We start from the raw sequence: 15,656 nt of genomic DNA, 5'->3' as shown, positions 1-15,656 counted from the left end.
ACGTGGCACAGAGTTGCCCAACTCCAAGCTTCACAGAAAACAGCAAAGCACAGTTCAATCTTTGAGGAACGAGATCGAATCCCATCAGAATAACAGATGGAAGGAGACCCTCATCGTTATACAAAATACATATATGATGATGTGAGGGGGAAGAAAAAAAGAGAGAGAGAAATGTGTCACATTAAATTGGGTAGAGAGAGGTGATGGGAGGGGAGTGGAGGGGAGGGGGGATAGGAAGGGCAGCAGAATAAAATAGACACTAGTATTGCTGTATGTATATTCGTGGCCGTATAACCAATGTGATTCTGCAACCTCTACACTTGGAAAAATGAGAATTCATACCCCATTTGAATCAAATGTATGATATGTCAAGATCATTGTATTGTCAGGAGCAACTAATTAGAAAAAAAAAAAGAATAACAGAAGTACACAGGTGACCACAGTATAGGGCAGAATTTGTTGTCACATGAAAAGTTCAGGCTGCTTTTGTCTGATTAGAGGATTTATGGACAGCTTCGTGAAGGGGAGTAACAACTTCATCTAGACTATGAGGGGGTAAGTAGAAGTCCAACAGACACAGGAGTACAGCAAGGAGTATAAACTGGATCAAACACAGCATTTGTGAAGGTAAGTTGGTTAGAAGGTGGTAAGACTGGAAGGTGACTGGGTAAGGCAGTGACACTCAGACCAAGGGGAATCATCAAAGGCTTTTCAGTAGAGCAGTTTAGGTGAAGCAACTGTGAGCAGATGGTGGAAAAGATCAGGAAAAAAAGAACATGTAGGAGAGATGAGAGGTGATGAAAATCTGATCGAGGCAATGGCATTGAAAACAGGAGACAGCAGTTGTGTGCGACGTTACATGGACAACGTCTAAGGCACTCCGGCCTGGAGAGATGGCCTAAGGTTTCAAGCTCTGGGTATTTTCAGACTTCAGACCAAATCCTGCCATTCCAGGCACTTTTTAAGTAAAATTAAATAAATCACTGATCTCACCAAGCTGCAACTTCCCTGTAGTAAAGTAATAATAATGTTGGTGCCTACCACACAGGATTTTGGTAGATGAAATTCATATTTGCTAAATTCAACAGCATAATCCCTGAGAGATAGCCCCTGATGAATAGTAGCTCCTGTGATTGAAAGTTTAAATCTAAGTAATTTGAATTATGATTCTGTTAGCAAAAATAGGGATATCAACAGAAAGGGTTTGAGAAACAAAATACCAAGTTTTATTTGGCACTGGGAGTTTCAGTTAATAGTGGAACATTAGATAGAGACAGCCTCGGGCAACAGAAACAGCAAGACTAGAGCTGAGAAGCCACATCAAGGTAAGAGGTTTAGGACTTGGCAGTCATCCAAATGGAGACTTAGCATCTTCCTCCTGCTTTATAAAATATTCATTAGCCAAATCTTCAGCAAGCATAGTCAGTACTAATAGCAAATTACTGAAAACTCAGTTAGCTCTGGGAATATCAACCAGAAACACTCCCCCAAAAGCAGCAGGGAATTTATTTTTCCCCACAAAACCAAAATTAAGTGATGCCTTCCTTTATTTCTTCATTAAAAAAAGAAAAAAAAAATCCTGCATGATCCCTTTGGGTTGTCAGACATCAAAAGAAATGTAGTTTCTTTAAAAAGAAATGTTAGCTTCTCCAATGAAAGTATTGATGCTGTCATCTGCTGTCATTAACAGAATGACTTTAAAGAAAACACATAATGGGAGGCCCTATGACCAAGTCCAACAGATTATGTGCCCAAAAGTCAAGGTTAGTTTAGTTCACTCACTTTCTAAATTCTTGGGAATTATTCTATACAGGGGAATGATTTTTAAAAACAACAGTTGAAAAATTAGAGCTTAGCCCTCTTAGAGAATGAACGTTCCCTTGCTGAGACCATCATGTAGCCTATCCTTCTAGATAATGCCAAAAATGCATTAAGAAAACTTAACTTACATAGTTACTGATAGTTTGCTATGCCTTTTTTTAAATATTTATTTTTGAGTTGTAGTTGGACACAATACCTTTACTTTATTTATTTATTTTTATGTGGTGCTGAAGATCAAACCCAGGGCCTCACACATGCTAGGCGAGTGCTCTACCCCAGCCACAACCCCAGCCCCTGCTATGCCTCTTTCCTTCCAGCATTTTATACAGGCGTGGCCTGCACCCACCATCTCTGGTTTTCTCTGTTGTTCTCTTTTGATACTTTCACTTTCTGCAATCTGGTTCTCATTTCACCAATGCGTTGCTTTCACAAACAGTAAAAGTGTTCCCACAGGCCAAATGTGCAAAACATCCTCCTGCTGCGTTCCACCTCAGCTATCTTCCGAACTCATTTCTTTTGAGTAGCAATGTAATATAGGTGTTTGGGGGATTTTGTTTTTGTTTAAAAGCATAGGTTTGAAAATAAACATCTCCTTTTGCTGCCAATCTTTATTAGCTGTGTGCCTTTGGGAAGTGGCTAGTTCTCTGTGCCTGTTCCCTCAAAGGTAAAAATGAATATAATTGTGGTCACCACTTTGGTTCTTTTCATGAAGACTGAACAGGAAAAGTATACATAAAGTATCTGATGCATAGTGGATGCTTACTCTCCACCTCTCATTTCTTTCCATAGAACCTGTTTCCTAAAAAATGGAGCAGATATTTTTGCAATTTCTGTTCATCACCATAATTCTATGCCTTATGTTACTTGGTTGTTTTTTTGTTTTCTTTCTTTTTAAACCTTTAATTGTCTGCTACTACCTTCTTTGAATGGCAAATACTTTCTCTTCAAGTCCACCTTTATTATATCTTATTCAGTCCCAAAGTTAGCCTTTCTTTGTTCATCTCTACTTATTTTTGGGTATCTTCTATTTAGAAGTCTTAGCTCCTACAGCAGTACTTTCTTGGTTTCTTACACTGATTTTGCTTTCTGCTACTTAATTTTTCCTTAGTGCCCATTTGAACTCATTTATTCTTTTCTTCACATGTATGAACAAACTACTAGCAATTTATTGAGACTTAAATATATTAAGTATCTAATTAAAGTCTCCTGCAATCTCTTTTCAAATACTTCTTTACCAAGTTAACTAGTGCTTTTTAGTGCAAGATATAACTTGAAACTTATATGTCTCCACCCACCCATCAGGCTATTTCCCTACCTAGCAAGGCAAGGAACCAGTACAACCAGTATGGGGAGCACCGGGCTTCACTTACATTGATGATGAAAAAGGGAAAATGATGTTTCTCAGAGACAAAGATGAGGGTGTCATCCAATGTCCGGAAGGATAGATAATCAACCTGACTTGCTTAAGGGGTGCTGGGAAATCATTGTTTAAATTCATATGATATATATTAAGTTTAGATACCAATTTCATTTTAAAACTGAAGAAAAATAAACTATATTTTTGTTTAATTATACAAATGGTCCTTTGTCTTTCCCTTTACCATGATAGGATAGCTAAAAATATATTTTTTGAAAAACACAGCTAATGTGCTTGCTTGTGTTCCAGTTTACAAGCACAAGTAAAAGTCACCTAAGGAATCACTTCAAAAACAAATAATACCATTTATTTACTGGGTTATTTGATTTTTTGGTGTTAAGTTTTTTTGAGTTCTTTATGTATCCCGGGGATTACTGTTCTATCTGACCTGCGTGTGGCAAAAATTTGCTCCCAAAATGTGGGCTCTCTCTTCACATCATTGATTGTTTCTTTTTCTGAGAAGAAGCTTTTTAGTTTGAGTCCATCCCATTTATTAATTCTTGATTTTATTTCTTGCACTTTAGAAGTCTTGTTAAGGAAGTCAGGGCCTAATCCAATATGATGAATATTTTTCCTACTTTTTCCTCTATTAGGCACAGGATCCCTCGTCTAATTCTTAGGTCTTTGATCCACTTTGAGTTGTTTTGTGCATGGTGAGAAATAACTTAACACACACAAAAATCAAACAACCCAATCAATAAATGGGCTAGGGAGCTGAACAGACACTTCTCAGAAGAATATATACTTTTGATGAACAAATACATGAAAAAATGCTCAAAATCTCTAGTAATTAGAGAAATGCAAATCAAAATTACTCTTAAGATTTTTATCTCACACCAATCAGAATTGCAGTTATCAAGAATACAAACAACAGTAAATGTTGGTGAGGATATGGGGGAAAAGGCACACTCATACATTGCTGGTGGGATCACAAATTGGTGCAACCAATCAGGAAAGTAGTATGGAGATTCCTTAGAAAACTTGGAATGGAACCACCATCTGACCCAGCTATCTCACTCCTCAGTCTATACCCAAAGGACTTAAAATCAGCATACTATAGTAACACAGCCACATCAATGTTTATAGCAGCTCAACTCACAATAGCTAAACTGGAACCAAACTAGATGCCCTTTAATAGATGAAGGGATAAAGAAACTGTAGTATATATAAACAATGTAATATTACTCAGCACTTTAAAAGAGAATAAAATTATGGCATTTGCAGGTAAATGGATAGAATTGGAGAATATAATGCTAAGCAAAGTAAGCCAATCCCCAGAAACCAAAGGCCAAATATTCTCTCTGATAAGTGAATGTTGATCCATAATGGGGGGGAATGGGAAAAATGGAGGAACTTTGATTGGGCAAAGGGAAGGGAAGGTTAGGAAGGGGGCATGGGGGCAGGAAAGATGGTGGAACGAGATGGATATCATTACCCTAGGTACATGTATGACTGCACCTGTGGTGCGACTCTGCATCGTGTACAATCAAAGAAATGAAAAGTCTTGCTGCAATTTTGTACAATGAATCAAAATGCATTCTGCTGTCATATATACCTAATTAATATAAGTTAATTAATTTTAAAAATAAAATGGGCAAAAAAAAAAAAAAAAGAAATAGTACCAATCTGGAACATTCAGAGATTAGAGAAAGAGAGACCACTTCCTATCTTACTTTACAAGGCTAACTTAAGTCTGATATTAATATCTTATAAAAATATTGCAAAAAAAGAAAATTACAAATAAATGTTTTTTATAAAAATATTTTTAAAAATTCTAAGCAAAATGTTGCGAATAAAATAGTGATATGTAAAAATGGGACTACATTATTAATAATATATTATTAATAATATAGTCTAGCAATTTGTGTGCAAATAAGTAAAAACTCACTTAAAAAGTTATATAATTGACTGTATGTGTATTGTATTTCAGTGATTTTTTTAAAACTTTCACCAGGCTTAAGGTACTATATTACAGCTTTTTCTTCCAAATTTTTAAAGAACAGATAATAGCTTCACTTTATAAAACTAGAATAATTTTTATTGCCAAAATATATTAGAGATCAGTTTTTCTATGGACTTGGATACAAAAGTTCTAAATAAAATACTAACAAAGCCAGTTCTTCTGAATATTTGAAGAATACTACACCATTGTCAAACTTATTCTGAACAGAGTAATTTCAAAATAAGGAAACACCATCAATATAATTCTTCACATTAGCAAAAGAGAAAAGCATAATATAATAAAATTAAATAAGTATTTGAAATATGTAACAACAAAGTCCATCATTATGTATAATTATAGTGTACCAAAATATGAAAAAAATAAATGTAATAAATTAGAAATTTAGAAGTCATTTCTAACAAAATACGTACTTGATAAATATGTAGTATAATACAGCTCTTTAGATAAGCAAAAATAATGAGTATATATAATTTATGCATATATTAAATATTTTGCTTTGTTGTCTATAATTTTATGTATTTACTTTTGTGTGTGTGTGTGGTGCTGGGGGTTGAAACCAAGGCCTTGTGCATGTGAGGCAAGTATTCTACCATCTGAACTATACTCCCAGCCCTTGGTGTATTTACTTTTAATCAGCAAATGTCACTCAGAGTAAGGAACACTGAAGCCATCTCCATGGAGGGATGTCCATCGCCATTGTTACAAAAATTCTTTCAGTGTCTGCCTTCCCAGTGAGACCTCTGCCCCCACCCAAGCCTCTCTATTTCCCTTCCATGGCTTATTTTCTTCTCAGAATCAGTCATTATCTGATATTTCTCTTCTTTACAGCTGCCTTCCTTGAAAATATTCACCTTTTTGTCTATTTTATTCACAAATATATCCTCAGCATCTAAAACAGCATTTGGTACCTTATTCTCTAATTAAATAATTATTGAATAATAAATAATGTAATAAGACAAGAATGTGAACCAATCAATTCAGAAGTACCTTTTTACAAATAAATGATAATATTGTATACCTAGATACATTTACCTGTCGTGCTTTTATCATATTTTTACTCAACATCCCACCAAGTTTCTTTTGGGTAGTAGAGTTCAACTTCTGCTCCATCAGTTCCTCCCATAACCTGTCTGCCTGTCTTTTTTAGTACTGCTGGGCCAACAGTGTGTGATCAGATGTCTCTGTATCTAGGAGACATCTGGTTTCTCTTCCCAGGCTTCATCATAGATGTGAAGTGGTTCCTTTCTTCTTCTTTTTCTTTTTTTTTTCTAATTTTGTTAATTTTATTTTTTTGTTGAGACATGATATTTATACCTTCTTACAAGGCATTAGGTGCTGAATTAGTTGATATATAAATTGAGTAATGATCAAATCAGTGTAATCAGCTTATCTGTAACTTTAATCTCTCATTTCTATATAGTGAGTACATTCAAAATCCTCTCTCCTATTTGAGGATATTACAATGCCTTATTATCAATCATATTCACTCTACCATGCCATAGAACACTAGAATTGATTCTTCCTAATTGTAACATTATATCCATTGGCCATTCTCTCCCCCCCTACACACACACACACACACACACACACACACACACTCACGCACACACTCATGCACACCCCTTTTTCCCCTCTTCTCCCCAGTCTCTAGTAACCACTCTCCTACACTTTATTTCTAATGTTGGAAACATTGTGTTTTCATTTCTGCAAGTCATTATGTATGTAATCATCAAAGTTGTAGAGATGTTCTCCATTTGTACATCCCAACTATTCGTGCAAGCTTGTGATTTGTGTTGACTGTTCAGTCTAAGATGGGATCAATTACAACGAAACAATAAAAGTCATATAGTTTGAGCCAGGAATGGTAGCACACATCAGTAATCCTTCCCAGTGAGACCTTCCCTAATGGTACTAAAACTTGAAAAATAGGCATTACAAAGAAGGTAAAATAAGCTGTTATTTCATCCAGAAAAACTTGTTGTCATTGTATATTTTCACTGGAAATTTAAACATTTACTTACGATTAAGTAAGAATCAAGGTGTTTTTTCAAAAGACCTGAAAATGTAGTCCTTTGACACCTCCTTGAGAAAAGCCAGGGGTGTATATTTATCAACCAAGTCCCATAAACAACAGAAACTCAGAGTGTGTTTGAGCAATAAGCTCCTTCCTGAAGTCTGGGCCACCTTTATTTTGCCTCTCTACTGCAAAGATAAAAGAACATTCTATTCTCATTCTAGAATTGAGAAACCAAGACCCAGATAGCCAAGCCAACTTGGGAGAATGAAGCAGGATGATTCCAAGTTCCTGAGCAACTTCGTGAGACTCTCCTCAAAATAAAAAGGCTTGGGAGTATAATTCAGTAGTAAAGAATCCCTGGTTCAATCCCCAGTAGTTAAAAAAGAAAAAAAGGTTATGCAATTTGAGCCCTTGCTTTACTAATTATTCTGTAGCATCAGATAGGTTATTGAATTTCTTTGTACCTCCATATTTTCACATAAAATATGAGGATAAAAGTAATAGGGTGTTTCAATGTGTTTGTGAAATTTACTTAGATAATGTATGTAAAATGCTTAGCACACATTAATGCAATAAAATAGTAGTTTTTTTTCCAATTACTGTGGATAAAATACGTGGACCTTGCTGGTCTTTTCTAGTTTTGTTTTGTTTTAAATAATGTGTTTGGGGCTGGGGGCTGTAGGTCAGTGGCAGAGTGCTTGTCTAGCATGCCTGAGGCACTGGGTTCGATCCTCAGCACCACATATAAATAAACAAGTAAAATAAAGGCATTCTGTCCATCTACAACTACAAATTTTTTTTTTTAATTTTTAAAAAGAATGTGTCTGAAATTGAGCCAGGTGCAATGGTGCACACCTATAATACCAGCAGCTTGGAAGGCTGAGACAAGAAGATTGCAAGTTCAAAGCTACCCTCAGCAACTTAGTGAGGCCCTAAGCACCTCAATGAGACCCTGTCTCTAAATAAAATACAAAAAGAAAAAAGAAAAGAAAAGGCTGGGAATGTGTCTCAGTGGTTGAGTCTTCAGTGTTCCATCCTTGGTATGTGTGTGTACGTGTGTGTGTGTGTATGTATGTGTGTGTGTGTGTGTATATATATATATATATATATATATATAAAAGAATGCAACTGAAATTGATTTTCATGTTATTATTAAGTAATGGCAGTTGATTTCTGTAGGCCTGCCATCTCCAAGGAAATAAAGTCATTCTCAATTGTGAAACTTGTCTTAAATACTTACAATCTACAAGTCTTTTTATACTACAAGTTGTAAGAATCCTGTATTTCTTTTGAAGTTGGCAGAGTTAATATTTTACCACTGTTGTGTCTTAAACACTTTGAAACTTGATTCAATATGCTTTGATTTCACTGGTTTTCTTGTTTTCTAACTATTTTACATTATGTGCTTGCTTATAATATTTGTTTTATCTTAAAACATTCTGATTATACTATGGACATTCATTAAATAAACATAACAAATAAAAGAGAGAGACACACCTTTGGGGGAAAGCAAGGAATGAGAATTTGAGGGAGAATGTTAAGGATGCATTGTGGAGTTCCCAGCTCTTCTTCTAAAGGACACTTGGAGAGGGATGAGTATGGGAAGGTATGTAGGAATGGTATCAGTCTGGTGATCTCTTGGTTCTGATGGTCTGGTCAATCTCAGGATCCTTAGGCTGACATGGTCTTCATTATCTGATCAGGAAAAGTCCCCTAAATTAAATCTTTTTCATGATATCAGATCTCTCTTTTTAATTAACAATGTACAGGTAGATTGACAGATTTCCCAGGAACTGGCAGTCTCCTGCAAGAGAGACTGGTGTACCAAGTAACATGCTTGGAAAAGTATGTGGAACTTAAGAATTAAAATCTGGGGCTGGAGTTGTGGCTCAGTGATAGAGTGCTTGCCTGGCATGTGTGAGGCACTGGGTTCTATTCTCAGCACTATATATAAATAAATTAATTAAATAAAGGTTCATCAACAACTAATATATATATATTATATATATCTACATATATATATATATATGGTTTAAAAAATTAAAATCTCATTTCCTGTTCTTCCTTCATGCCTTCTTTCTACCTATTTCTTATTTATTCTATCCTATCAGGAGTACCTTGTGGTAAAGAAAACTTTGACTAACAGTCCATTTAGTATGACTGCTTTGATTCATACTGAGCAACTTAAGTTTGGATCCAGTAAAACACAATCCACTTAGCTGTGTTTAGCTGTGTGACTTAGGACACATTTTCTTTTTCTTTTTTAATTTTCAAAATTTTTTCTTTTTAGATATACATGATAGTAGTGTATTTTGACATATTATACACACACGGAATATAACTTATTCTAATTAGGCTCCCATTATTGTGGTTATGATGTGGAATTTCACTGGTGGTATAAATGAACATGGGAGAGTTATGTCCAATTCATTCTAGTGTCTTTCCTATTCCTGTCCCTTTTCCTTCGTTCATTACCCTTTGTCATAATTCCACTGAGCCTCAATTTCCTTATCTGTGCATTGATGATAAAGTACTGTTTGTAATGTATGAAGGAAGGGTTTAAATGCTATGCACAGCATGTTGACAAGACCACTCGACATGGAGGGGGTAGTGTTCAAAGATTGACTATGGTACTAATAAGAGTGGAACTTCAGTTGAACAGAAATTTTGACTTTTTTTACAACACAACTGAGGGGTTGGCTGTCAGAGTAGAAAAGAAAATGTTGTTTTGTGGTTGTCTTATCTTTTTATCTGTGAAGATATCTAACTGCACAACAATGGCTTGGCTATCTGGGTCTTGGTTTCTCAATTCCAGAATGAGAACTGTTAGAGTCTGTAAACAAGTCAAAATAACACCTGGCATTTTGCCAGGGGAATGTTAAGAGTTCATAAACAAGACTGGATGGTGCCTGGCAAAATGCCAGAGGGAGTGGTTTGAGAAGTAACAAAAGCGAGCCATTAAGTGTGGAGATTCCTTATTGGTTGACTGATGTATCTAGTTTATGCTAATTAGGTAAGCTGTGTGGAATGTATAAATACTGCTCCTGTCCTGCAATAAACGGCTCCTACTCCTGCTGTATCAATCTACACAAGTCGTTAGTCACCCCCCGGTTATTTTGCTGCAGCCGGACTGCGGCAGAGAACAAAATGTCCTTTTATCTCTGCAGTAGAGAGGCAAAATCAAGGTGGCCCAGACTTCAGGAAGGAGCTCATTGCTCAAACAAACTCTGAGTTTCTGTTGTTTATGGGACTTGATTGACACATATATGCCCCTGGCTTTTCTCAAGGAGGTATCAAAGGACTACATTTTCAGGTCTTTTGAAAAAAAAAAAAAAAACTCCTTGATTCTTATTTAACCATAAGTCAATGTTTAAATTTCCAGTGATACACAATGACCAACAAGTTTTTCTGGATAACAGCTCATTTTACCTCCTTTATAATGCCTATTTTTCAAGTTTTACTACCATCAGCATTTTCTATTTACTGTTGTAAAGGTATTCACAAATTTTAAAAGAAAAAAAATCACAATGAGCTTGGTTTAATGGCATTTTTATTTCAATTTGCACAGTATTTTAAATTTCAAAGCATTATTTAGAATTGGAAAAAAAGTGCATTCACCTTGGCAAAGGGAGAAAATAGGCCTCACTGTGTTTTTAACCACTAGATACAGCTTTTAGAAAAGACCTGCCAACTGAAAGCCATGTTCTATGATGGAATACTAGCATCCTACAAGGCAGTAGAACAAGGAGATTAAATGCATGCTAAAGCTCCGCCACCCATCGAGAATTTGCTTTTGCCTTAACAAAGTGTGCTCAGATCAGTCATGGAACAGCCCTCCGTGCAGCACAAAGTTTCTAAGTCTTGTCTTGACATCACCAAATGTTTCTTTGACTCCCAACGCCTTTCCGTGGGTATCTGTCCATCCCCAACATGTTCCTCGCCTGAGGAATCCACTTTGGGCAGGTCCTGGGCTATGTTTTCCTCAGAAGCCTCATGTCTATTTGGGAGTTGAAAGTAGTTTCTTTTCTCACCTGTAGGAAAGAAAAAAAAAATACTACCTTAAATAGCCCCAACAAAGAAGGCAGCAGCCACATTCTGCTCTTTTGAAGAAATGAATTAAATTTCTGAAATGAAATTGAATCCCACATGTGATTTTTAAAAATATTGTTCTGATTTCAGAGAGATTTGGCCTTTGAGGAACAGCTCTGTCATGTCTACTCTTCATTTTGCAGAGTAGGAAACTTCAATTTAAAAAGTTAAGAGTGTCCATTGGCTGGTTAGAGCCAGATCAAGGCTTGACTGCTGCTGGCCACCTCTGCTGCTGGTCACCTCTGCTCCACAACTAGCAGCTTCCCAAGGTTTTAGTTACTTGCTATAAGCAAAGGAAAACCCTGTGTGTTCCCTACAACACTGATGAGAAAGGAAGGGCATGGAGACTTAAACTTCTATATCTGAAAATAAAATGTAGGACTTTGTTCCCAAAGTCCCCACATAGCTTCTCTCACAATTCATTTCAAACTTACTTAGCACACTAGCTATCACCAAGAAAAATTAGATGAATAAATGCTGGTTGGTAAACCAGTAATTAACTATATAAAGAATGTATGGGAAAACCTGTGAAAGTTTTAGTACATAACATTATGATTTTGGTGGTGTCTAAAAGAGATCGACTTATACATTCATTTCACTGCCCCAAATATTTCAGAGATATTTCAAATGCTTTTTTTTCCTAGTACATTTTGGTTTAGTAATCTAGAGAGCAACATAAATCCTAGTAAATATGCATACTCTCTTAAGATTAAAAAACCCTTATTGTTTCTATTGCTACCTAGTAATATAAGCCTCAATATTAAAGCAGTAATGGCAAGATCATGCTATTTCAAGATATTAGACCACCAAAATATGAACACTGTGGGTCATTTTCTAAAATATTTTGTTTACCAAGTTCATTTTAAGCTAAATTAGAATTTTTACAGTCTTATATGTAATTGCAGCATTTATTACTAATCAGTTCTTATATTTTTTATTGTAAAGCATAACAAATAAAACCCATTGTTAAAATAGAATCTTTTAAAATTTTTTATTTGTTCTTTTTAGATACACATGACAGTAGTATATTTTGACATATATACAAGGAGTATGACCTAATCTAATTAGGATCCCAGTCTTGTGGTTATACATGATGTGGAGTTCACTGGTCATGTATTCATATATAAATATAGGTGAGTTATGTCTGATTCATTCTACTGTCTTTCCTATTCCCATCCCAATTCCCTTTTTAAACCAAGTACAAAAAGATGCATACTGTATGATCTGACTTAAATGTGGAATCTAAAAATAGTGGAAACACAGATGGAGAGAGGAGAATAGAAGTTACCTGGAGCTGGGGCAGGAGGATGGGATTTTGGGGAAATACTGGTCAAAAGGTACAAAATTTCATTTAAATGGAAGGATTAAGTTTGAGAGATCAACTGTACAACCTGGTGACTACAGTTAATAGCAACATATTCTATTGTTGAAAATTGCTAATAGAATAGATTTTTAGTTCTCACCCCACATTCATGCACATACACACATACACAAGATAAATATGTGGGTGTTGTATGTGTTAAATAACTTAGCCATTTCACAGTGCATACAATATTAAAACAATATGTTGTATATACACAATTTTATTTGTTAATTTATAAAAAATAAAGTAATACGTGCTGTAATTCATTGCAATAGTTTACTCCCTTTGATGCAGTGTAGAATAAACAAATATTTTGACTCTTGAAGCCAGATAGAACTGATTCGCTTCCTAGCCACACAGCTGACCCAGAAAACTGGGTGGACAGTTTTCTCCTTGGTAAAATGGTAAACAGTGATAATATTACCTACTTCTTGCATCCTTATCAGACTGAATGAAATGATACATATAAAACTGCTTGGCACTTAATAAATGCCCAATAAAAATCAGATTTCTTCCTTTCATCATTATTTGACACCTACCTGAATTCCAATTTATTACATTAAATAGTTATCTTGGTGTGAAAGTCTTGCTATGCCAATAGTCCCTTGAAATTGCTTACTTCTATGTATTGCACATTGATAACACCTGCAGTAGATGCTAAGCTCATGAAAGGAGCCAGGCAATCCTATGATTTCGAGCAAAAGACTAAAGAAAATGAGATCTTATCTTTTTTAAAGGTAACTCACCTGTTTCCCAAGCCAAATTCAGTTTATTTGGATAATCCCCCCAGACTGATATAGAAATGGCTTAGCAGTTCTTGGAGAAATAGTTATTAAGATAACTGTTAAGCCAGGCGCAGTGGCACACACCTGTAATCCCAGCAATTTGGGAGGCAGAGGCAGGAGGATTGCAAGATTGAAGCCAACCTCAGCAACTTAGCAAGACCCTTTCTCAAAATATAAAATATAAAATAAAAAATAAAAGGGTGGAGGATGCAGCTCAATGATAAGGCGCCTCTGAGTACAATCCCTAGTACCAAAAATAAAATAACTGTTAAGAAAATCTAAGGGGAAAAAAAAGGCAGGTCTAGAGAGTAAGGGACACAAGTGAGCCAAATTACCTTGCTGAGCTTGAGGGATCCCCTCCAGGTGCCTTCTCCACCTGGAGCTGGCGCAGATGTATATGACTGTTCTTCTGTACTCCAGCCCACAGAGCTTCACAATCTCCTTGCTCCTCACCTCTGAGATGGCAAATAGGACAGAGAGTAGAAACAGAGTGAAAATGGAGCCCTTCATTTTGCTCAGAACTGAATGAGAGTCAGATAGGGAGTAAATTGCCCGATCAAGTTTTAAAGAAACCCTCACCCTTTTGACCAATTTATACTAACATCCCTGACCCTTTATTGGTCAAAACCTCATTTTAACAATATTTGCTAAGCACATAGGTTACACTGTGAAGTTCTGATAATGTGTTTTTATGATCATTGCTAGCTATTCGGTCACTTCTGGAAACCATTATTTAACTGTTAGTCACGTTTGTGAGACAATAAACAAACACTCTCTTGGGAGACATCACGGAGACTCATGGACTCCAGAAGCAGCCAAGCATGAATCCCAGTCTCTGCTTTGCCACTTACTGACTGATGCAGGGCAAGTTTCAAACACTGAACCTTAATAACCGTATCAAAAGAATGGGAAACCCCACCTGATAAAAGATTTTTTTGAGTATTAAAAGCAACATCTATGTCAAGGTGGTGGAAAGCCACGCTTACCAATGCAGACTGACACGTCCTGGGTTTGATTCCTGGCTTCCCACTCACCAGATATAGAATCTTGGAGCAAGTTTTTTCAGTATTCTTATTTGTAAAATTTGCTGCTGGTAATAGCTACGTCAGAGAGCTAACGAGATAACATGTCTCCCACTTGATACAATAAAGAGTCAACAATTTGCTGCCCTCTTCCCCAACCATCAGAACTGACTAGGAAAGACAACTTATGCTCAGAATTGAGGAGAACCTTGACTAAAATCTTCATTGCTATTCTTCACCCCTGACTTAAGTTGCCTTTCTAAGTACACCTTTCTATTATAACAGAAAACTGAAACTATAATCCCAAACAGCTAAATAATGAAATTTCTCTTTCGGTAAGCCCTCTGAAAACATATTTCTGCAAAGCTCTTAACCTAAACTGAGAAGGATGGCATTTAAGATCTCAAAGAATTGATGACTTGCTTTTGAGCAAATTGAGAAAATAACTGTTTAGTTGATTCTGTGGGGGGAAAAAGAATTCCCTCAGTCTGTGGCCAAGATCCTATCACCCACACTTCCTGGTCCATCATTTTCTTTTGTAGGAAGCAGGAAAAGACAAGAAAACATATACATTCTGAACAGAAAGTATTCTCTCAGAAATCAACATTATTTCAAATAGTCTGACTTTCTCCATCTCTCTGACAGCAGCGTGGAGAACAGATGAAGGGTGGCAAGACTTGAGATAGGAAAAACAAAGAAAGACTATTGTGATCATTTAGATGAGGTGTGATGATGGCCTAAACTAAGGCCAGAGCAGAGTGTCTAGGGCAAAGGGCTATTCAAAAGACAGGAGGCTTGGTATTGATTGGGTATCAGGGTAATAATGTACAGAGAACAATGAAAAGTGGTATCTAAATTTCTGGCTTGCACAATTGAGAGGTATATAGAGTCATTTGCTATGAAGGGACCAAGGAAGGAGGAATAGTTTTGTGGTCAGACAAAGCTATTCCATCTTTTGATGGAGCAAAATTACAGGTGAATCTGTCTTTTGTCCAGGAGATAGCTGCATCACTAAACCTAACACACCTGGAGCACCAACAACTCTTCAGTTGTTTATAACCAAACTTCTTCCATCCTTTCAAGATTTGTATTCCCTGCCTTGATAATGCCAGTTTTCACAAAGCACTACAGTGGAGCTATGATCAGGGGCTATCAACTGGGATTTTTCACAACCCAATG

General features: G+C 36.2%; 1 protein-coding gene across 1 annotated transcript; it reads right to left on the bottom strand.

The window, feature by feature from the left end:
* Window positions 1-10,751: 10,751 nt before the first annotated feature.
* Window positions 10,752-13,980, bottom strand: Insl5 (insulin like 5). The gene is made up of 2 exons (XM_015484891.2): window positions 13,791-13,980; window positions 10,752-11,249 (listed from the first exon to the last, which is right to left on the bottom strand). Exons 1-2 carry the CDS (start codon window positions 13,963-13,965, stop codon window positions 11,017-11,019), a joined length of 408 nt encoding a protein of 135 aa, XP_015340377.1. The 5' UTR covers window positions 13,966-13,980; the 3' UTR covers window positions 10,752-11,016.
* Window positions 13,981-15,656: the final 1,676 nt, after the last annotated feature.

This window comes from Marmota marmota, unplaced genomic scaffold (genome assembly GCF_001458135.2).
Source record: "Marmota marmota marmota unplaced genomic scaffold, marMar, whole genome shotgun sequence".
Lineage (NCBI taxonomy): Eukaryota > Metazoa > Chordata > Mammalia > Rodentia > Sciuridae > Marmota > Marmota marmota.
The sequence above is the reverse complement of the archived record's forward strand: the minus strand, read 5'-3'. Positions and strand labels throughout refer to the sequence as shown.